Raw genomic sequence first — 21553 nt, 5'->3', positions numbered from 1 at the left:
CGGCGATGGCGAAGAGCGCATGTTAGCGTACATTAAGCTCTGTTTACGGGTTCAGTCTTAGTCAGACAGACAACTTTAAGCTGACATGACAGGTACGCACCTGATCCATACGCTTATCGGGGCCACCCAGCGGGTGAGTCGTGAGCATAGGGGAATGAGAAGGGGGAGCATGGTAAACAAGAGCTGCGTGGGGTAGTAGTACTGGGAGCCCATCGCCCGCGGGGACCCTGCGTAGTCATAGAACTGCTGGGGATGGATGTCAGTCATAGCATGGGGGTGCAATGTCTGGGGGCCCAACCCAGGATATACACTAGGCGTCGCAGGAGTAAGGGCAGGAGACGACCCGTAAAGCGAGGGGTCGGTTGTCGTACGATAGGCGTCGTAGGAGTATGTGGGACCAGTGTAGTACGCCGCATACTCCGTCTGAGGGTACGCGCCGTATGGCCTGGGCGGCTGTTGAGGACCACGTATAGACAGGCCGGGCGTTGACTGGGCAGCCTGAGGACCTTGTCGGTAAGACGGATTCTGCTGCGAGAGCCCATAGTCCTCTTCCACAGCCATGCCGCGCAGAGCGATAGAAATGTCCTCCACACCGAGCGAAGACGAGCTTTGCAGGGCGTCGTAGCTTCCGACCGGGGCGGCGTTTTGTCCTGCGAATGCAGATGATTCAGTTCGGCGTCCCGAGAACATCTCGAGCCCAGAGCCAAACTTACCCAGGACGTTGGTATATTGCTGGGAAGAAATCTGTCCCTGCTTGGTTGCCGATGCTGGCAACCCTGCAGACTGAGCGGAGACCTGTCGTGGTCTCACCTGCGGCAGGAAGACACGACAGTGAGCTCGAGCATTCGATGGTGAGTGTGCAGCTAGCTGAACACAGTCGACGCACCAAGCCAGACAGATCCTTCTGCTGCGCGTCCCCAACCTCTTCCCACCCTGCGCTGACGGAGCGGCCGCCCCATCCTTCATTGAGGTGCGACATCGAAGACTCTGGTATGCTGTTGACGGAAGAACCAGATGGGTGTCGTGACGAATTGCCACCCCAGACCTGTGGGCAAGTGCGTGGGGGGGGTTAGCGCACGAAGGGCGCCTTTAGGGCACAGGCAGCGGTCACGCACCTGCCAGCCCGTGTTCAGGGACTTGAGGCCGTTTGACGGAACCATTGCGACGCCGAACATATTCGCCGAGCCTTTCCTTTGTGGGTTAATCTGGAAAGTTTGTCAGAGAGGGCGGCACGTGAACAACGGGAGGCGAACGGACGGGATGGGGAGAACCAGACGGAGAGTGTCCGCGAGAGTGAGAGGAGGATCCAGATGGTTTACGCGAGGATTCGTGATTAGTAGTCGACATAGTGCGACCTGGGGAGTGGAATTTATATGGGGGAGCGTCAGGCGGGACGGTGACTCACATACGAAAGGCAGCAGTAAACGGGCAATACGCGGGACCAAACGCGTTTGTTATTAATCTAGAGGGTAGGCAATCAGCAATGAGCGACGGCGGGCTGGCAAAAGCCACAAAAGGCGGGGGTGCGCGTGGGCGGAGAAAGGAAGGGGCGTGGCGGACGCGTCGATCGAAGCACGACGTCACGCGTCGCGGGGTCGGGCAGGGCGCGCACCTGGGCTCGGGGATGGACAGAACGGCGGGGCGGGACGAACGGCGGGCGGGGGAGGAGCTGGGACGAGACTGGGGACCGGGGCGCGACCTGGTGGAGGAGAGGTGCAGCGCGAGGGCGTCGAGAGCGTTCGGCAGGCGACGAAATACGGGGGAAAATAGGCGAAAATGAGGAAAATAATTCGGGAGGAGGTACCTTATTTGATTCCGCTGAAACCGAGCGGCGACGGAGCGTCGGCCAAGTTGACACGTGTAACGCCGCGCGCGACCCGTCGCGCGGCGGGGTCCGCCCCGCCAACGACCTCGCCTGCCGCATCCGGCCGCTTACCTCACGAAGCCCCGCCTGCGCCGGCGCGCCCATCACGCCGCTTCCACGACCCTGACGGCGCTCACAACAGCGTCCAGTTCGCGGCCCCATCGTTCCGCCCGGCCCCGCCTTTCTCCCGCCGCTTACGTCCCAGCCCACGCATATCACCTCGCCGTCCTCCTTCTCGCATTCCGCCTCGAACCCGCGTCGCGTGCCTTGGTCCGCCCACCACCGCACTTGATCGGCGCGCACCCCGCACGGCGCGCACACGCCCCGGACGCTTCCTGCTCATTGGTCTCGCGATCACCGGCACGCCAGTGTGACTGTCCTCCTCGTCGGCGCCCCAGCGCTGCACGCTTACCCTCGAAAATTTTGCCCCGTCACCTCTTGTCCACTTGTCTGCTTCGCTTGAGCGGTCGTGAATGGCGTGAAGACCGACGCGTGCGTTCTTTGCTCTCTGTATTACGGACAAAATAATAGGCGAGTAGATGCAGTGTATAACATACAGCCAATGCGGGTGAGGAACGGCAAGACGTGACGACAAGGCGGCCGGGTGAAGGTCTATCGCGACGAGTTGAAGTTGAACCACGATTGCCGTTTGGCTGCAAAGCGGCGTGTCAGTACCCCATCCGAGCGCCCGTACAAAGCATCCGTCACGTACCCGTGCTGTGACGACAAACGTATTCCGACAGCCGTCGCTCGCGGTAAGCATACAGGCAAGCAGGCGAGCAGAGCGGCCACGCACCCGTTGTCCTCGTTCTGAATCCGCGTCAGGGGACTCGCCATGCTCGGCGATGCCGGGCCGGCGGTCGAGGGCGCCGCTGAGCTCCCTCCTCCGCCTCGGAGCGGCTTCGCGATCCGGCCAAAGTTTAACGGCGAGGCCGACGCAGCCTTCTGGGCTAGACGCGCGGAGAAACAGGTCAGCCAATGCCCGAGCTGGAACGCAACAATTAATGAACCGGCACTTGCCTCGTGCCTGGTCCAGCCGTTCCTTGACGGCCTGCAGCTGCGCCTCGAACTTCTGGTTCTGCATCGCCAGTCGACGGTCCGCGTCTTGGAGGAGAGCCTCGAGGTTCTGTATCCGCTCGTTGCGCGCGAGCAGCTTGCGCTCCGCAATCCCCGCCTCCTTCTTGAGTGAAGAGTTCTGGTCCACGAGCTAAGTGTGTGAGGCGCCGCAGAGCGGATCAAAAAACCCCGGTTAGCACGACCCTGCAACGTCGCCCGTCACGGCGCACCTGCTTCTGGACAATGGTGAGCTGCTCCAAGTTGCGCTCCAGGAACGCCATCTTCTTCTGTTGCGCCTTGCTGTTTGAGTTGCGAATGACATTGTTATACTGCTCTTTGATCTCGTCCAGCTGGATCTCGAGCTCCACCACCTGAGTATCACAGGCGAAGGTCAGTCGTGCGAGTGCTATAGGCAGTGGAAAGTCTATTACCTTCTCGCAGCGGTTCTGCAGATCACGCATGAGAGATTTCTTGACCCCATCAAACTCGGCAAGCTGCACGCTGATGGCTTTGCGAGTGCGCTCCAAGTCTTGCGCGCTCTCGGCTAGGTTCTTCCCGCCTTCGATACCAGCCGACGTCACTGCGAACGCCCGCTGCGGCGCAGAATCAACATATCAGCGCTGATGTTACAACGACGCGCTGGGAATGCTCATACCTTCAGCTCCTCGTTCACACTCTTCAAGCTATCAATGGTGGCGTTGAGGGTGCGAATCTCGCTGCCCTTGATGTCGAGCTGTTGTTTGAGGTCTTGAACTTCACCGGCATGGGCGTCGCGTTTCGCGGCGTACTGCGTCTCGAGCTTGTTCTGGGAAGAGTACACACTGAGCGGTGACATCATGACGGGTATCATACGTCACGGTTACCTTAAGCTCAGCCATCGACTCCGCGATGTCGACATTGCTGACTTCTTCATCATGAATGGTTTTCTCTGTAGACGGAGATATAAGCGGTATGAAACCTTTGAAACGGGTCGACTGACCGAGAAGCTCCTCATACTCTGTCTCCAGAGAGCTGATGCGCGCCTCAAGCTCGTCACGGCGACGCTGGTGCATTTCGTTCTCCTCCTGCACCTGCCTAAGGCGATCGACGGTCTCGCGAACGAGGGTCTGGGTGTCCCCCACACGACGGCGGAGAGAAACAATGTCCTCGTGCGTAAGCGAGGACACGCCTTCGTCGTTGTCAATGGCGTCCAACTTGGCCAAAATGGCACGAAGTTGCTCGTCCTTCTCGGAGAAGGTGCCTTGCTGTGTTCAGAGAAGCTCAACGCTCATCTTAAGAAGGTGAGAATGGGACGATACATACGGAGTCAAACTTCGCCATCATGAGCGCCATCTTCTCCTGCTTGCGTTTCTCCTTATCTTCCGCCGACGCATCCTTTTGGGCCGCCTTCAGATCCGCGATCGTCTTCTTGAACTCTTCGAGCTCGTTCTTCGCGTCTTGACTCTGCTCCTTGAGGATGTCGATTGTGATGAGGCTCTCCTTGTTGTCGTAGGTGAGTCGCTCGACCTGAAGTCGGAGGTCGTTGAGTTGACCCGACATAGACTTGTTCTCCGTCGAAAGAGTCGCTTCTTGCTCCTTCAGGAACGTGAGCTCCTCCTTCAGCTCGGAAACGAGCTTCTCTGCCGCCTTGAGTGCAGACTCGCGCTCGCCGAGCTGATCGCTGAGCTCGTTCTCGCGCTTGAGGAATTCTTCGCGCTCATCCTTGTCCAGCCCGATGACGGTTGGCGTCTGCGGCCTGCTGTCAACGTCACCACGCAAGTCCTGGATAAGAGGGTTGACGGGAGTCTGACTCCGCGTGGTCGTAGCAGAGGGTGTAGGAGAAACAGGCGGCTTCTTAGGCGCAGCAGAAGCAGGGGCGCCAGCCTTCTCTGGGGATGCCCAGTCGGCTTGATCAACAGAGCCACCAGCCCGCCAAATAGAAAGCTCGGCCTCCAAAGCAGCGATGTACTTCTGGTACGATGAATTGGCGGAATTGGCCTTGGAAAGAAGAGCCTTGAGTTCCAGAGGAGAAAGCTCCGCGTTGACGCGAGCGGTGTTCTTGATAGACTTTGCTCGGATACCGAAACGGAGGGTGGAGAGCGTTTCAGCCTCATTGTAAGATGAAGGGGAGCAGTTGATGATGAGTGTTGTGCGCGAGTTACCACCAAGCGATTCTTGTAGGATACGTGTGAGCTTGGAGTCGCGGTATGGAATGTGCTTAGCCTGTATAATATCACTGATGAGGTTAATGCAGTGCAAATCGACTTTGTGACAGACCTTTCCATCAGTGAGTGCGTTGATAACCATCCCAAGGGCCGACAGGGACTTGTTGATCTTCTTAGCCTCCTCCAGAGTCTGGCCAGACGCCCCTGTCTTGCCGACCTTCTCGGAACCGGCAAGATCGACGAGGTATAGATTACCGGTCTTTTGAGCACCAGTCTCCGTGTTCCTTTGGTTGATTGTGATGAGGAAGATGGAGTGAGAACGAGAACTCTCGGCATTCATGTCTTGACGAAGATTAGCCTACAAAGCGGGCGCCTAATAACGTCGTACTTACTGGTGTATGAGACCACACGCGCGGCACCCCCTTGTCGCATAATCTCGTAAACTTCCCGTGCGCTCGAAACATAGTAATCCGAAAGGTTCTTCACATAGACTCCCTTTGACTTTTCCTCATGGACTTGCAGGTTATCATTCTGAGCTGTTTACATAGAGCAATGGGCCATCAATGAACCGTGCGATTGATATTAGGCAAGTCTCGACACTCACGATGGAGCAAATCCCTAATACGCTCCAGGTAGATCTCCATGTACGAGACCTTTACCAGGTACTCTAGATGTGCGTCCGACTCTACGATAGATTGGAAGATTTGTTCGGTAATACGGGGTATCAATCCCTTGAGTTCAGGGGAGTCTATGTCCGCGCCCTAGATGAATGATGTGAATCCTGTATTCAACTCACAACCAGCCCGGGACATACCATCATGGTGAACGTCTTTCCACTTCCCGTCTGACCATATGCGAAGACCGTGCCGTTGTATCCATCCATGACATCTGCAACCATCCAAATCCACATGAGTCGCGGTTCACAGTGAACAACATAAGGCTAGAGAGGTCGGCATGTGATTCGATCGGGACAACACTGCCGACAGGCAAAGGGTGCCAACTTGAACAAATGCTGGAAATACATGCTGAAACGTACCCTTGACGGTACTGAGGATTGCTCAGTGAAAGCCGCGTAACTCGGGATAGGGTACTCACTCCTTGACTCCGTAGTCAAAGACCTCCTGCTGCTTGGTACCCGGAGGGAACACCCTATCGAACGTGAACCCATCCCTCTCTGGACCAGATCCAAGTTGTGCTGAGCGGATATTAACAGTCTGCAAGTTCTCGTCAAAGGAAGTCACGGTCTCCCCGCCCTCCCGCTGCTCGATGGAGTTGGTGGGACGAAATCTAGACATACCGCGCCAGGTGTTCAAGATGATGGAGCGTTTCGGTAGCTACGACAGACGTACCGACAGACAACCTTGATGTTTGTGGACATGACTGTGGACCACTACAGGTGATTGAGATGCGGGAAATGAATGTCGATTACAAGCTTGAGAGCGTCAGGTGGATCCCTAGAAGGGATGCACGTTACCAGTCGATGCCGTCCGGAGTTGCGAGTGAGAGTGGAGAAAGAGAGTGGGAGATGCTGAGGACAAGAACCCGGCTGCCTATGTCCACGGAGGGAGTCCGACAAGGCTGGAAGCAAGCCTGAACCAGATATTTACGACTGTTGTCAAGTCCGCGCACGCGTCCCGTTTGGCGCCACAGTTCCATACAGTAATTGTTAATTTATCGGCGTTTAAGACAGGTGCAGGTATACCGAGTGAGGACGATGCAACACTCCGAGAGGCTTCACTACAGCTGAACATTGCAGACGCTATACAATACACGGGAATCTTGTTATACACGGAGGCTAGGCTCTAAATCATGTCCGAAGGGTATGTGCCCGGCGAGGAATGTGTCAGAATGCCTATATATGTACTAGTTTGTACTAGTCGTCGTCGCTCCCGACTGAGGGCGCACGAGTTGGTCGACTGGACGATGCCGCTGGTCTTCGCACCGACGACGCGTCCTTCTCCGCGGCATCTGCAGCATCGATCCATTCTGAGTAGATGTCGATGGGCTCCGTCAAGTCTGAGAAGTGTTGTTTACACAGGAGCGCGACTACTGGATTGAAAAGGGCACTCACGATTTGCTTTACTTTGGAAACGTTGATCGCAAACTTTACAAAGCAACTGAGCAATTCCCTCTTTCCTGTTGATGCGGACAGAGACGGATTTGTCGTGGTGGCAGAATAAACATGTGAACGCAGTCTCTGCATAGGTGATAAGAATTCGGACCAGCACACATATGGACAGGAGGGCTCACCCAATGGATCCTTCCTGCGAGGGCCAGCAGGCTTGCGCGCGGCCTTCTTGCGTTTGCCCATGGTGTTAAAGTAAAGGAGGAGATGCCTCTCGTGCCACCCAACACGGAAGCCAGTCTAAGTCTTGCCACTCGAGGCGAGTTCCCACGAAGCGATCACGTGGAGTACGCGACGCGCGAGTGACGCGCGTTGTTGAACCAGAACTCGCCGGTGCGATCTAGCTACTGCTCCCCACTACCTCCCTTGTCCTCAGCGATGGCTTCCCGCCGTCCCCCGTCCCGCGCGAAAAGCAGCGCGAGTTCCGCTATGCCTCCTCCCATGGCACGTCCACGATCTGTGCTCACGAAGTCCGATTCCTCCCAACGATCCGGCCCCACTCCAACTTCAGGTGATCCCGGGGCGGATGCCGGCCCATCTAGGACTGGAGCTTCTCAAGCCAGGAATGCCGGCGGGGACGCAGAAACGAACATCAAGGTGGTCATTCGGTGTAGGCGGCGCTCCGAGCGCGAGGTCCAAGAGAACTCTCCGATTATCGTGACCACCAATGGTGCGCGGAGCGAAGACATCACCATCGAAACATCCGCTCCCACCACTAACTTCGGGATTGTTACCCTCCCGACGACAAGAACGTATCCTTTTGATGCTGTGTTTGGACCCGAGGCGGATCAGGTTACTGTTTTCAACCATGTGGTTATGCCGATGTTGGGTGAAGTGCTGGATGGGTATAACTGCACGCTATTCGCGTATGGTCAGACGGGGACAGGCAAAACGTGAGCATATGATGCCTCCATTACTCTTAATCTCATGCTTTGAGCAGCCACACGATGCAAGGCAACCTGACAACCACCCCGATGGGTAATCCTTCGGCTCAAGCTGGAATGATTCCCCGCGTCCTGTTCAAGTTGTTCCAACAACTTGAGAATTCAGCATCCGACTTCAGCGTCAAGATCTCTTTCGTAGAGCTCTACAATGAGGAGCTCCGTGACCTCCTGGCGCCGGAGCTTCAGGCTCCTTCAGGCAACAATCAACCTATGGGGATGGGCGTTCACAGGGACACCCCCGCTCTCAAGCTCTTCGACGACTCCAACAAGAGGGGTGTTATCATCCAGGGTCTAGAAGATACCCCGGTCCGCAATGTTACAGATGCCCTTGCGTTGCTCACCAAGGGCAGCGACCGCAGACAGATCGCTGCTACCAAGTTCAATGATCACTCCAGTCGATCACATTCCGTTTTCTCCATCACCATTCACACGTCCATGGCCTCCAGTTCTGGTGACGGCCTCTTGCGCGTCGGCAAGCTCAACCTGGTGGATCTCGCTGGGTCTGAGAACGTCGGGCGGTCTGGTGCAGAGAACAAACGCGCTCGGGAAGCCGGCATGATCAACCAGAGCCTTCTGACTTTGGGTCGTGTTATAAACGCATTAGTAGACGGTTCCTCCCACGTACCCTTCCGGTGAGCAAATTGTTACATAGATCTGGCTTGCGAACTAACCAGCACACAGAGAATCAAAGCTCACGCGGTTGTTACAAGAGTCCCTTGGTGGTCGCACAAAGACCTGTATCATCGCTACCGTTTCTCCCGCACGATCGAATATGGAAGAAACCTTGTCGACCCTCGACTATGCGATTCGCGCCAAGTCAATCAAGAATCGTCCCGAGGTCAACCAACAAATGAACCGCAATGCGCTCATTAAAGACTACGTCGCAGAAATCACCCGCCTCCATGCCGACTTGCGCGCTGTCCGAGAGAAGAGCGGAATCATTATCTCCGAGGAGTCTTGGGCGAAGATGACGGCTGAACAGGAACTCAAAGAGACGGAGTGTCTCGAGGCGGTGCGTCAAGTAGAAATTCTCGAGGGCCAGATGAAGGCGAAGCGCGAAGAGTTCGAAGAAGCAATGGCCCTTCTTGCTCGCACCGATGAAGAGCTGCGCTTGACTCGTGTACGGCTCGAGGACACCTCTGCAGAGCTCACTGTGACGAAGCAGCAGCTGATCGCTGTCGAAGGTGCGCTCGAAGAAGAGATCGTCGTCCGTCAGGCCCATCAGAGGAGCGAACAAGCCTTGCACGGTGTCGTCGCAGAGTGGAAGGAAGTTGCCCGCGAGTACGAGGGCGACGTAGGTGGTTTGTTCGGCAAGTTAGGTAAGCCCAACGTTTCCTGCGGTTCAATAATAGCTCACCCTTGCCAGAGCGGAAGTCGACCGCGCTCGGATCCAATATGAAGGCTGTAGCCTTACACTCCAAGACGCTATCGTCAGAAACTCAAACGATGTCCTCCAAAGTCGACATCTTCATGAAGTCCGCCACCCAGCATCTGTCCAAGATCAAGGACGAAACGGAGGGATTCCAGGCCAAGGAGCTGGAGGCTCTCTCAGCAATCTCTAGCCGCTTGAAGGAGCAGCTCGAGAAGGTACAGGAGGGTCTCCAACTCATCCACGCCAAGGAAGAAGACTCGAAGAATACCATCGAAACTATTCGCACCACCATCACTGAGGCACAAGAGAGCATGCAAGTTGGCTTCACCGCCTATGCGGGACAGCTTCGAAAGCATTGCGAGACGGTCTGCAAGGAAGCCGAAGCGTCCAGTCTTGCCGGCTGTACCACGGTTGGTCTTATCGACCGCTTCATAGAAAGGTGGCTAACGGTGGTTTCCACAGGTCGAAAAGGCTTTCCAGGAACTTGGGGCTCTCACAGAAGCCATCAAGCAAGAAGCATTGGAGTTCATCGCAACAGAGCGCAAGACTCTACAAGATGCGAGGGCACTGGCAGACAACACGACGAACACCGAAGTGGTCCGGCTTAAGCAGCAAAACGCCCTCCTGACTCGGTTACTGGAGACCGAGCGTGCCGAAGCGAAACGAGCGGCCGACGCTCTACTCGACAAGATCGGTGGTTTGCTGGAAGACTTTACGACGGAGCGCGACCGCAGCTTGCGAGTGACATTCTCCGAAATGACCGACAGTAACACCGCTGCGGAACAAAAGATGCTCCAGCTCGGTCAGAAACAGGGCGAGCAGCTTGATGCTGCTGTTGCTCGAGGAAGTGCCTGGAGTAAACATCTCACCAAGCGCGGAGTCGAGGGCAAACGTTTAAGGGACGATGGCGTCGAGGTACGTCGAGTCGATACCCTTCTTGATGAGCTCACGTCGACGTCCTCTGCAGACCGTGAACGCGACAAGGCAAACTATCCATGACGGACTTGTTGATATCCAATCTTCCATCTCATCTTCGACAACTGGTTTCAGCGAGCAGCTCAAGCGCATCGCAGACACTGCCAATGGCACTTTGTCACAAGGTATGCAATCATTCACTACATATTTGATCTCCATCTCACAAAACATAAGCTTTCGAACGAGAGCATCGTGTCAAGCGTGCTCGCATGGAAGCCACCGACGGTCTCGTCACCGAGGCGCAGTCCGGGTATCGCTATATGCAAAGGGGCATTGCTTCCGCCTCTCGGAGCATTGAAGGCTCCACCAGCCGCATTTTGTCCGAGACGGCTGGCATGTCCTCTGCAGCTGACGCGCTCAACTTTGCTACTACCACCTCACTCGGCGGTTTGCGTCGCACCATGCAGACCCTGGTTGACGAAGGGGCTAAAGAAGACAAGCCCACCGGTTACACGCCTCGCAAACGAAGTCGCAAAATCATCGGCGACCAACCACCCACCGAACACCGGGACGTTCTCGTCCGTCGCTTCAGGTCCAATGGCATTTCTATGGTTGGGGGCGAGACATTCCTTGCCGAGCACGTGCCCCTTCCCGAAGGAGATGAGGTCTCCTCTCCCGCAGAGACCGAGATGGTCGTGGACTCTCCTTTGGAAACTCTCCCTTCAGACGAGGAGAACCGTCCTGAATTCACGCCAGAAAATTCGCCACCACCAGCAGTCAAGTCTCTGGCCTCTTCCGCCTCTTCCTCTACCTCTATCCCACCCCTACCCGTAATCAAACAGCCGGCGAAGCCCCCCGTGCCCGCTATGGGTACTCTTACCGAACGTTCCACCAATGTAGGATTGCGCACACGTACACAGCGTACCCGTCGGACCGTACGGTAACGCTGTTGTCTCTGAAGATATGCACCACTGTACTTGTCACTATAGTTATTTCGTCCTATTCGATCGCGTGTCACTTTGCTCCCTCCTAGCGCATTCAACGCGCATCGCTCTGGCAGACGGCAAAACCCCTTTGATTGCCTAGGGGAGACTAGCAAAAACCTGTAAACACACGTGAACGTAAGTACTGCGCAAACGCACTTACGTAATCATTCGGGCATGCGCGCGTTGGACTGAGGCTCGCTCTTGCGCACTTCACTCAGCGTCCACCACCCTGTCCTCGTCTTCCCTCTACTCCACGCCTCAGGGACCGTCTCTATGGCTAACGCAGGCATTAAAAGTGAGCGCACATATCTCGCTTTCGTAGACTGCCTGTATTCACGTGAAGTGGGTTAGCGGTTATCCTCCTCTCCTTCGTGTTGGCAGTAGGTTTCCTGCTTGTCATCCTATCCTGCGCGCTCTGGGCGAACTGGCTTCCCCTTCTTGTTGGTGCGTATCTCTTGTCTCCTGTGCTGGTACATGGGCGACTGCTCACTGCCCCGCGATTACCCGACTTAACCAACCCCTGCCCTTTCCCATCCAAAGCCTTGACATTCGTCCTCGCTCCCTTGCCCAACGCCGTGTTCGCTCGCTGTGGAGGAGACGATTTCTCCACCGAGTATGATGGCTCAGGTCCCGTGGATCTCGGTCGCTTCATCACTGCGTCGGTCGTCGTAACTGGGTTTGCGCTCCCCCTCGTTCTTGCACACTCCGAGGTCATCGCCAAAGGAGCGTGCGCGATGTCGATTGCTGGTGGAGCGTACGTCTATTCCTTCTTCGCTTTGTTCGGGTTGCTGTATTTACACTTCTTAATTCCAGACTCGTGTACGGCACAATCATGGCGTATAGTCAGACATTCAAGGAGGACAGTTCGGACTTTGAGTGATGGTATATATGTACGTCTGCGCCGGAGGACCGGAGTATCATTATGATGCGCCTTCAGAGGTGGTTGTACACTACCGTCTTTGCTGTTGCTGTTGCTGTTGAACACGATATTACTGGATCCATGGTACAAGGGTGCATTGTGAATGCGTTGACCCATAAGTTATAGGTAAGTAATACTAAGTAGCACATTACAGCACATTGGCTCCGGTCCACAGTCCGTAATTCATGTCTAGCTGTTATGCAACGCTAATCCGCATTCTCCCATGTCCCACAATAGTGAAATCTGGTTGTCGGCCGATCGCCGACACCTCCGCGCCGAAGTCGAATCTTCCGCAGGCAATGAAAGCCAGAGGTGTCTCCACTTCATACGATTCGCCCCGCGCTAGTCGTCCAATTGGGATGTCGACGAGTTCGCCTTGCGTGACTACATGTGCCTCTGGATCCAGCTCGAGATTGAGCATGAGCACGAGCTCAGACGCTAGATGTCACATTTTGTCAGAGCTCGACCTATTCAAGCTTCACAATACGGTTACTCACGCGACAAGTTAGTCACTGTTGTCCTTAGGTATACAAACTCATGCGGTGGGGGCATGTACTTGACTCCTGCCGGATCGAGAGGTATCGGCTTCTCGTTGCCATTGTCGTCATGCTGAACCAGAGTCATGCGGACACGAGCCGTCTCCACACGGAGTGCCTCAAGCATGGGTAGCGTCATACGCTGTTGCCGCAGGGATAGGTCACCGGCCCTCGTTCCGCCGTTCTGAACATCCGATCAATGATTGACATTGAGAAGGGGCATGAAGACTCACCTCGCGCCATTTACCCCGGACAGATTTGAATAGCTCTTCTCGGTACCAGAACAACTCGCGTTGCGATCGTTCCTCTTCGGGGGAGAGCTTCGAGGATGATACCACGTACTGACGATCCGACAACATAGGGATTGGTCTTGAAACGTGTTCCTCAGAAAGAGAGAGCTTCTTTAGAGGTAATACAATGCTGCAGCATGATCAGTTTCAAGGCCCTGATTATGTAGTCTGCACTCACCGAGATGTCGACCCAGGAGGCACCAATGTTGTAATAGACGCGGCTTCAACCCCTACACCGAACATAACACGTTACTAAGAAGTTGTCACAGGGGGGACAATGTCTGACCTTCTTGATGGCGTTCGAAAGTCACTTCGAAGGGAAGCCCATACGTATTTCGCACCTCTATTGAGAAGATGCACCAATCCGCAATGTCGCCAACGTGCAGTATTGACTTGCGAATACGTGCATCAGTAAGCTCCTCGTCGTCTTTAACCCCTGGAGATAATGTCGTTGTCGCGCCAGAGTACGACAAAATGTCCATTGCGTGACATTCGAGCATGTGGTACACGGTCACGAGCACCGGGTAGGAAAGCTGGCGAGTTTGGAAGACGTCTGCCAGCTCTTTGGGGTTGTCTTGTGCACGGTCAACGTATGCATAAGACACATGAATGGCGCCGTTGGTGCTGAGAGAACGGTCAGTTGAAACGTCATGGCACGTACAGTTCAACGTACCAGCCGACCTTGCCGAAACAATTGACAGCGACGACTTTCTTCTGACCGGGCCCGATCTCTTGCGGCTCATGTTCCGCATCCCACGTGAACACTGGACGATGCACAAGGTCGTACTCCGTCTCGTAGGTGTCAAAAACTGACATTTCCCCTTCTGCCAGAGCTTGCTGTCCGGGGCCGATCGTAGAATCGTCGAACGTGAGTCGGACAAGATCAATCGGTAACGATGAGACGTTCTCCAAAGTGATACGGATCGCCGACCTGGTTCTTCATCAGCAATATCCAAGACAAGACGTATGGTGATGACATACATTTCACCGTTATACAGCATCACAGCCCCATGTGTTAACGAAGTTCTACGAATCCTCAAGAGCGGCTGTTCTGGAACGACAACGCACTCCAGGTATTTGATGACCCGTTTTGCCGGGGCGGCATTCGTCGCGGTGACCTGCGTGCTCCCTCTCTTGCTCGATTTCTCCCAAGGACGTGAGGCTAACCCTGAATGTTTCGACCTTCCGGTCTCACACTCGATCGCGCTTCGTCTCCGTGACTTGCGTTCCTCCTCTTCCTCGGTCGATAGGGGAAGAACAAATTCGCGAGAGATTCCGCCTTGCGCTTGCACAATACAACCACGGACGACCAGAGTACCTGCCTCTGTGGCCTTCCCGTTAATCGTTACTGGATGGAACGAATTGGCAGGCACGACAACAGGGAACCCTTTTGATACAAATGTGACTCCCGAAGTGCTATAGCGAAGGTGAGCTTGGGCAAACTTGAGATGATGTGGTACATACCTCAACTGCAGGTTTTGTAGCTCCAGGTCAAATACATAAGGGTTGCGCAATGTGACGACTAGATCGAACGCTTCGTTTTGTACCAAGATAGTCCTGGTCTATTCCGTGTGAAGGTTAGGGGTCGGGATGCAGAGCTTTGAGGAAGTTTCGTACCTGCCCTTGAAGCATCTTCCGAGGGTTGTATAGGAAGGGATCCCGGACACCGGAGATGATGGAAGTGGCTCCAGCGGCAGCACGAGATAGAATCGATATGGGCTTCTCGACGGGGAGCCTCACCAACGGTAAGCTGCGATAGACGTTTATGAAGTGAAAAGGACGGCAAGTTGCATCACTCACGGAAGGACCTCTAAGCTAACCACTGGTTGACTAGACCAGTAATCCACTGCTCGCCTATCACCTCGTCGCATTGCGGTTGCCAACGCACGTGTGCCTGTGGTATACAGCTGGTGTTGATCACGAGCAGTCATAACCGGATGAAGCAATTTCAACGCAGAGAAGGAAAATTGTGCCACAGCAGGGTAATCTAGGCTGTATTAGTTTCAGTGGTCGTAAAAATGCTCTGAGACTTACCGGGTAAAGCCTCAGCCACTGCAATTGCTTCTCGAATGATGTCCATCTGTAGCTCTGGCCATCCGAACGGCTCTTGCAACGAGCGTGCGAGATCTTCGTCCGTGTCTTCGTCCTCGCAGTCTTCCGAAGCTCGACTATCACGACCAGGATGGCGAGGTTCAAGGAGCTTGACGGCTTCGAGGTCGATCCCATGGACCTTACAGACGTGTTTGACAATGTACAGAATGCTCTCATTGCCTTCAGAGCGCTCATTTTCGCGGATACCGACGGTCCCCTGTGCTGTCGCGACGTTCAAAGAGTTGTTGCGATTGCCAAGTCCTGCGCTGAGCACCCGCGCACTCCCAGTACTGCTTTCTTCACGACCGCATACAACCATGTCCATCAAACAACCCAGAACCTCGCGAAGAGTGTAGGCCTCCTTCCGTATGTGGCCCAGAGCACCGAACATGGCTGCGATGTACTCCAGCATTCGGACCCTCTCCCGGATGTCGAGGTGATTGAGCCAAGGACCGTGCGCTTGGGATATCGACGCAGATATTTGTGCTCGTGTGACCCCAGTTATCGTAGTCAGTCGCTCATAGGCAGCGTAAGAATTACGTGCACTTGATCGTTCTGTCGGGCTGGCGCCGTTCGAGAGTGTAGGAGGTAGGAAGGGGGATGGGCCTGGTTGAAGCATCGCAGCAAAGGCAAGAGGACCCCATCCTTTCGAGGACCACAGAGAGTAGAGAAGTGTGCTGTGTCGCAAAACCGAAGAGCAATAAAGATATGCGAGAAGGGAAAGGGTGACCTCGGGTTCCGAAGTGGGTGTTGCTTTCATGTAAAGTGCCATGGCTTGAGTGAGTTTATCGGAAGGATCTGCCCATGGGTCACGATCGCCGGCAACGCCATTCTGTAGACATTCGTCATTAATGGATCGACTTTGATACATGGATCAAACCAACTATGCCATGAGAGGAGGACCATGCCTCGACGATAGGAATGGTTGCTAGTCCTTCTAGAGCTGCCGCGTGCCACGCCACGTCTTGGGCCGTCTTGCAAAGCACAATGGACTCATTGTACCTGGCTCAGAAGATCAGCACAATAACCGTCACCAGAAAACGATACAATATAGTCACCATATGGAGGCTTCCTCTAAACGGCCTGCCAGTAAGAAGTAGTCGGCGAGAACCTTGAACAGTCGACCGTGGGATGAGGCCGCGCCTATGGTAGTAAGGCGTTTCTTCGTGGAGGCGGTTGTAGATGTTTTGGAACCTATTGCGGGAGTAGGAGGAAGACTGCTGTGACGATTCGGCATGAGACCAGGACCCAGGGTGGAAGTCCTCTTCATGCCTAACGGAGTCTTGGCGCGCTGTTGCCCGTTCAAGTCGGGTTGGCTACTATGAGACGGAAGGAGTGGTAATGAATCCCTGCGAGCATCATCATCCAGTGACCGGGGCATCTCAGAGGACGGTGGGAGATGGGGGAACATAGTAGCGTTGAGATATTCGTTGCCCAAGGGACTTTCCAAGGTTTGCATCTATTAAAGCAACACATTATACACTGCGCCAGTCCCACCAAGTCCAACCTGAGCGCGTACCACGGTCGCAAGTTCAATGAGCACTTTGGAGCATAGATCGGCTACCAGTGTCCCAATATATGTCTTCTTGTGTCCCATGACGCTTGGAATGACCACTAAGCCGGGGAAGTGGTCTCCGAGGTTGATATTGGTTGTACTCTCATTCTCTTCAAAGACAAAGCAGTTACTGGTCAAGGGAAACATAGACCCTTGCGGAAATACGTCGTGCACTGCTGTTTGGAACTGAGAGAGGATGGTTGCAAGAGAGTCATTAGGAACGGATGACGCAATGCCCAGTACAGCGAGCGGAAAGTCGGCAGTACGAAAGAGGGACAGAGGGGTATGGGAGTCCGGGGGAGGGTGTGAAGGATATTTCAGATGTAAGCTCCCACTTGCAAGCTGATGGTTGGGCATGAAACGGGCTATAACCCTCTCGGCCGTCAGTCTACTTCGAGGAGGCCGAAGAAGTGGGGACGCACATCGCTCATCCTTGACATCTGTAGTCAGGTCTGCTAGTCCAACCGTATCAATACTCCGGATGTCCTGCGCATAGCTATCGAAAGCCGAACGCCGTATGTTTCCCACTGGTAAGAGCAGGATGCGGATCTGCGCGAGAGACCCATAGGCGAATGATTCCATGCAGAGCAATCTCGGATCTCCAAGACAAAGGCGAAGCGAGGGATATTAGACCGAGTATGTGATTATGTGTCGGAGCGTTGAGATCATAGAAGTAGAAAGAGGGCGCAGAGAGCGGAGGGCCGGGTTCGGCGCGGAGCGAAGGGGACGGGATGAGATGAGGGCGAGACGCTGGGAGTGCCCCGCGTCGGATCGTCGCAAGACCCACTGCTCCGAGCCTCCGACTCGTTGTCCACGCCTTTGCTCGGGCAGGCTCGCCCTCACGACCCTCCCATGTCTCATGCCCTTCTTCTCCGTCTCTTCCTGTCCCCCTCGTTCTTCTCCGTCCATGTCGCGCTCCAGTACCTCAGGATCTACTCGGAGAACATTGGCATCACGTACTACTTGACCGGGCGGTTGAAGGAACTCGATACACAGGAATTGCGAGAAGTATGGGGCTTCGTATGGTGATTATGAACCGTACACAATACCGTTCCTTCGTTGATGTCTCCTTCCCAGCCACCTCCTTGTCACTCGCCCATCTCAGTCGAAGGCTCTTGAGAGTTTTGTAATAGAGATCGCGCACAAGTCTACGCATATTGCTATGCTCGTACGTGCTTTCGCTGGAGTCCCCGACGCTCCGACTGTAATGACGATCGTAGACCTTCTGGTACATGCAAGCATACCTCAAGGACCTTTCGGACCAGAACACCACTTCTGCGTCCTTCACTATATGCCAACGGATAATTCACGAATGCCATGAAATACTCTTCGGCGATCTTCCTTCCACTCCCTATGCCTCTCTTGGCGTATCCGCATACGCTGGACCATCTCGCAGAATGGTCCGAGAACTCGTTCAACCAGCAATAATCGGGATCGGGATGGTGTGGGCAGGCGTGCATGCCCTGCCGGAACTTACACAAATCATGGGCCCCGTCGCGCTGGAACAAGGTCGAGTAGATGAACAAGGACAGGACATCCGGAGTATCGAGCGTCGCTCAGAAGATGGAAGAATGTCGCGAACCATTTCATCCAACGTGGCTATGGACAGCGGGGACGACGACAACGATTCGGTCATCGGATCGCCAGTCGTCGGAGCACCTCCGCCTCCCGACGTTTCGGACAGCCATATATCTCAGCAACCTGTCTCCAGTGTCCCTGGACGTCTATCCAGGAGACAAACGATCGCCGCACAGACCAGTCCGGCCCTTCCATTACACTTGCGCGACGTGCGCAAGTCGAGAATGTCGGAAGATCCGTTTGGGCAAGAAGACACGCCTCCCCCCGCAACTTCCTCTGCGGCTTCGCCCTTCCAGTCAACTCCATCGTTCGCGTCGCGACATCCTTACAGACCGAACAGTATCCCAGCGGCAGATATCCTACTTCAAAAATATGACTTCGCCGCACAAATGCATCTCCTACGCGGACATTATTGTCGTTCGGAGGTACGTTTGCTGTGCCCCGCTGTTGGTACCATGTACGACCTCGAACACAGGTTCAATTCATTCTCACATTGGAAAACATCTGCAACAAGCTTCTGGTCGTCCCTAAGCCCGCGCGAATCAGTGCTCTTCGAGCGGAGCTGACGGGCCTGAACCATAAACTTCCTGCGGAGGTGTGTTGATTCGCGGTTTTCGCACCGATATTCGGAGGTTCACGCAAGAGATTCACGCAATACGCTAGATCTGCATGCCTATGTGGTGTTCTTCCTCTGACACACCGAGAACGGAGCAAGGTATCTCGCAACCACACCATCGCATCGTTCGAATACCTCCGGGCGAAAGCGTTGTACTCAACTCTGCTGAGCGTGCTCCCTACTTGCTTATCATCGAGATTCTTCATGACGACCTCGACTTTGATCCTGTAAAACGAGCTAACAAAGAGATCTTGAAGAAGATAGTCGTCAAAGAGAACGAATCGCATGGAACGTCGAGAACCTTGGCCACCTTCGCGCGAGCTGATTCGTCCAAGTCCAAACCCGTAGTCATCATCCCCGACCATGTCAATGGATCCGAGGCAGCTTTGGGAAGCGATGCTGGAGATGGGGATGAAGCCTCAGTCCACACCACCACTTCTCCGTCGGCGATTTCGCCTTCTATTGACCCAGAAGAGGAAATTGATCTGGTCGAGCAACTCTACGGCAATGATAGCTCACTCAAAGCCACCAACATTGATATCTCCGATTCCATCATACTCCCCCCTGCACCCAAGAACAGGGAGCTTGAAATGGCCGCCTGGTCTCGTGCGTCATCCAACCCAGAAACGCCAACGTTCGACCAAGCGGACCCGCTTGCCTCGCAGCACGCTCCGCACTCGTCACTCAGCCTTGCAGTCCCTCCCTCCCGTGCCTCGGGTTACTCAAGCGATCCCAACACTCCTGCGCGATCCTCCAGCCACAGCGGCATGCCATTACGCGTCCTGTCGCTCGACGAGTACTCCGAGCGCATGCGCACGGCCGCCGTCATGCTCGCACAACTTAACGCCGCTGGTGCGCTCGCCGGCATGCCGCCGACAGGTCACGAGGCATCCATGCTTGGAGCACCTCTCCGTTGGCTTCCCGGCACGAGCTGGTTGTCTGTCAACGGCAACGGGAGCGCAACACCGGCAGAGCCGGGCACCCCGAATCCGGCGGCCGCGGCGTCGATGCGCATGAAGCTACCCCCCGCGGAGGCTCAGGCCATTCGAGATAGGATCATGGACGAGATGTTGGCGCTGGAAGAGGAGCGGATGGCGAGGATGCGGGAAAGCGGGGGTGCTGAGGGGTCGTTGAGGATAGCCCCGACAAACGGGGATCTGAAGAGTGCGGAGGACGAGGGGATCATTCGAAGAGAGCTTAGCAAGGCTGACCCGTCTGCGGTTGTATTCAGTGAATCATGGGCAGCGAAGAAGGTGGGCTTGTCTGATACTGTTGATTGCTGTTTTGCTTAGTGGAACTCCACAGGCTCGCGTCCGACAAGCATCCCCGTATGGTCATCTCGGTGGGTTAACTGTGTTAATATATCCCGACAAAGCTAATGGACCCACAGCGAATTGGGACTGCGTATCCGTTATCGTGAAGACTGGTGGCGATCTGCGACAGGAGCAGCTCGCTGTGCAACTCATCCAGGAGTTTGAGAATATCTGGCGTGACGAGAGCTGCCAATGCTGGGTGCGATAGTAAGCACCATCGCCGTTTCGCGTCCAAGTACACCCTCATTGTAGCCCCCAGCTTCCGTATCCTCATCACGGGCAATTCTTCCGGTCTCGTGGAGACGATCACCGACGCTGTCTCCATCCACTCCATCAAGAAAGCGGAGTACGCGCGGCGCCTCGCTGAGGGTCGTCTCGGGCACGTCACTCTCATGGACCACTTCAGGATTACCTACGGGGACCCGGCATCGGCGAAATTCGCTCGCGCGCAACGCAACTTTGCCAAGTCGCTCGCTGGATGCTCTCTTGTCACGCACCTGCTCCAGATCAAGGACCGCCACAACGGCAACATCCTCCTCGACCGTGACGGGCATCTCATTCATATTGACTTCGGCTTCATCCTCGCCAACTCGCCCGGCAACATCGGCTTCGAGGCCGCACCGTTCAAGTTGCCTCTCGAGTACATCGAGGTACTTGGTGGGCTTGACAGCCCGGCTTTCCATGAATTCCGGAGGTTGTTCAAAGAGGGCTTTGAGGCAGCGCGGAAGCATTGCGACCGCATCGTCAGTGAGTGGTGCCTGCTTGGGACTAGGCTAGGCCACTAACGCGCGCACGCCATCGTAAAGCGCTGGTCGAGCTCATGCAGAAGGATTCGACTCTGCCCTGCTTTGCTGCATTCGGCGACCAGACCGCGCAACAATTGCGGGACCGCTTCCAGCAAGGTCTCACACAAGCTGCGGTTGAGGAGCACGTTCAACGACTGATCGACACCTCACTCGGATCCAATTGGACACGACTATACGACTCGGTGCGTCCACTGACCCTGTCTTAATCCGCTCCAGGTTCACACGCTGACGGCTTCGTGTTGAAACATTAGTTCCAATATTATTCACAGTCCATATTCTGATGACCTTGAGCCGTTAATGTCACCACATCCATTGTCGCACGTAATGCGCATGTATGTACAGATACGACCTCCAGTAACCAACTACTCGGGCCTTGCAGCCACAACAACGGCGCGAAGACAGTTGAACAAGGATATGAAGCAAAATGATAAATATGACATAGG

At 55.0% G+C, this 21553-nt stretch overlaps 6 protein-coding genes across 6 annotated transcripts; 3 read left to right on the top strand and 3 right to left on the bottom strand.

Annotated features, from left to right (window-relative positions):
• Positions 1-2476: 2476 nt before the first annotated feature.
• BXZ73DRAFT_37228 (kinesin heavy chain) lies at positions 2477-6442 on the bottom strand (the record flags this gene model as incomplete). The annotated part of the gene is made up of 15 exons (XM_048017958.1): positions 2477-2814; positions 2864-3071; positions 3151-3291; positions 3352-3513; positions 3576-3725; positions 3826-3848; positions 3900-4164; positions 4223-5122; positions 5177-5406; positions 5457-5600; positions 5669-5825; positions 5879-5952; positions 6101-6111; positions 6160-6351; positions 6414-6442. 15 exons carry the CDS (start codon positions 6440-6442, stop codon positions 2477-2479), a joined length of 3024 nt encoding a protein of 1007 aa, XP_047883754.1.
• A 495-nt stretch (positions 6443-6937) lies between these two features.
• On the bottom strand, positions 6938-7375 carry BXZ73DRAFT_95541 (Elf1-domain-containing protein; the record flags this gene model as incomplete). The annotated part of the gene is made up of 3 exons (XM_048026821.1): positions 6938-7080; positions 7136-7261; positions 7315-7375. 3 exons carry the CDS (start codon positions 7373-7375, stop codon positions 6938-6940), a joined length of 330 nt encoding a protein of 109 aa, XP_047883753.1.
• A 243-nt stretch (positions 7376-7618) lies between these two features.
• BXZ73DRAFT_36881 (kinesin-domain-containing protein) lies at positions 7619-11364 on the top strand (the record flags this gene model as incomplete). The annotated part of the gene is made up of 7 exons (XM_048017909.1): positions 7619-8082; positions 8130-8765; positions 8815-9452; positions 9500-9915; positions 9968-10420; positions 10473-10605; positions 10655-11364. The coding sequence occupies 7 exons, from the start codon at positions 7619-7621 to the stop codon at positions 11362-11364; spliced, it is 3450 nt and encodes a 1149-aa protein (XP_047883752.1).
• A 395-nt stretch (positions 11365-11759) lies between these two features.
• On the top strand, positions 11760-12286 carry BXZ73DRAFT_37503 (vacuolar protein sorting 55 protein; the record flags this gene model as incomplete). Its single annotated transcript, XM_048018022.1, has 3 exons — positions 11760-11850; positions 11947-12160; positions 12220-12286. Coding segments are annotated over 3 exons (372 nt in total), but the record flags the coding sequence as incomplete, so codon positions are not given.
• Positions 12287-12521: 235 nt separating this feature from the next.
• BXZ73DRAFT_86232 (TRAPP II complex) lies at positions 12522-17379 on the bottom strand (the record flags this gene model as incomplete). Its single annotated transcript, XM_048024126.1, has 15 exons — positions 12522-12763; positions 12823-13045; positions 13095-13281; positions 13330-13381; positions 13438-13775; positions 13825-14082; positions 14133-14567; positions 14616-14713; positions 14769-14901; positions 14952-15138; positions 15186-16074; positions 16127-16244; positions 16301-16701; positions 16762-17162; positions 17220-17379. 15 exons carry the CDS (start codon positions 17377-17379, stop codon positions 12522-12524), a joined length of 4122 nt encoding a protein of 1373 aa, XP_047883750.1.
• Positions 17380-17649: 270 nt separating this feature from the next.
• On the top strand, positions 17650-21391 carry BXZ73DRAFT_36951 (kinase-like protein; the record flags this gene model as incomplete). Its single annotated transcript, XM_048017918.1, has 10 exons — positions 17650-17822; positions 17875-17965; positions 18018-18800; positions 18851-18970; positions 19039-20244; positions 20297-20333; positions 20382-20511; positions 20564-21051; positions 21111-21292; positions 21362-21391. 10 exons carry the CDS (start codon positions 17650-17652, stop codon positions 21389-21391), a joined length of 3240 nt encoding a protein of 1079 aa, XP_047883749.1.
• Positions 21392-21553: the final 162 nt, after the last annotated feature.

This window comes from Epithele typhae, assembly GCF_022376455.1.
Source record: "Epithele typhae strain CBS 203.58 chromosome Unknown BXZ73scaffold_1, whole genome shotgun sequence".
Taxonomy (NCBI): domain Eukaryota; kingdom Fungi; phylum Basidiomycota; class Agaricomycetes; order Polyporales; family Epitheliaceae; genus Epithele; species Epithele typhae.
This window is presented reverse-complemented; position numbering and strand designations above follow the sequence as displayed.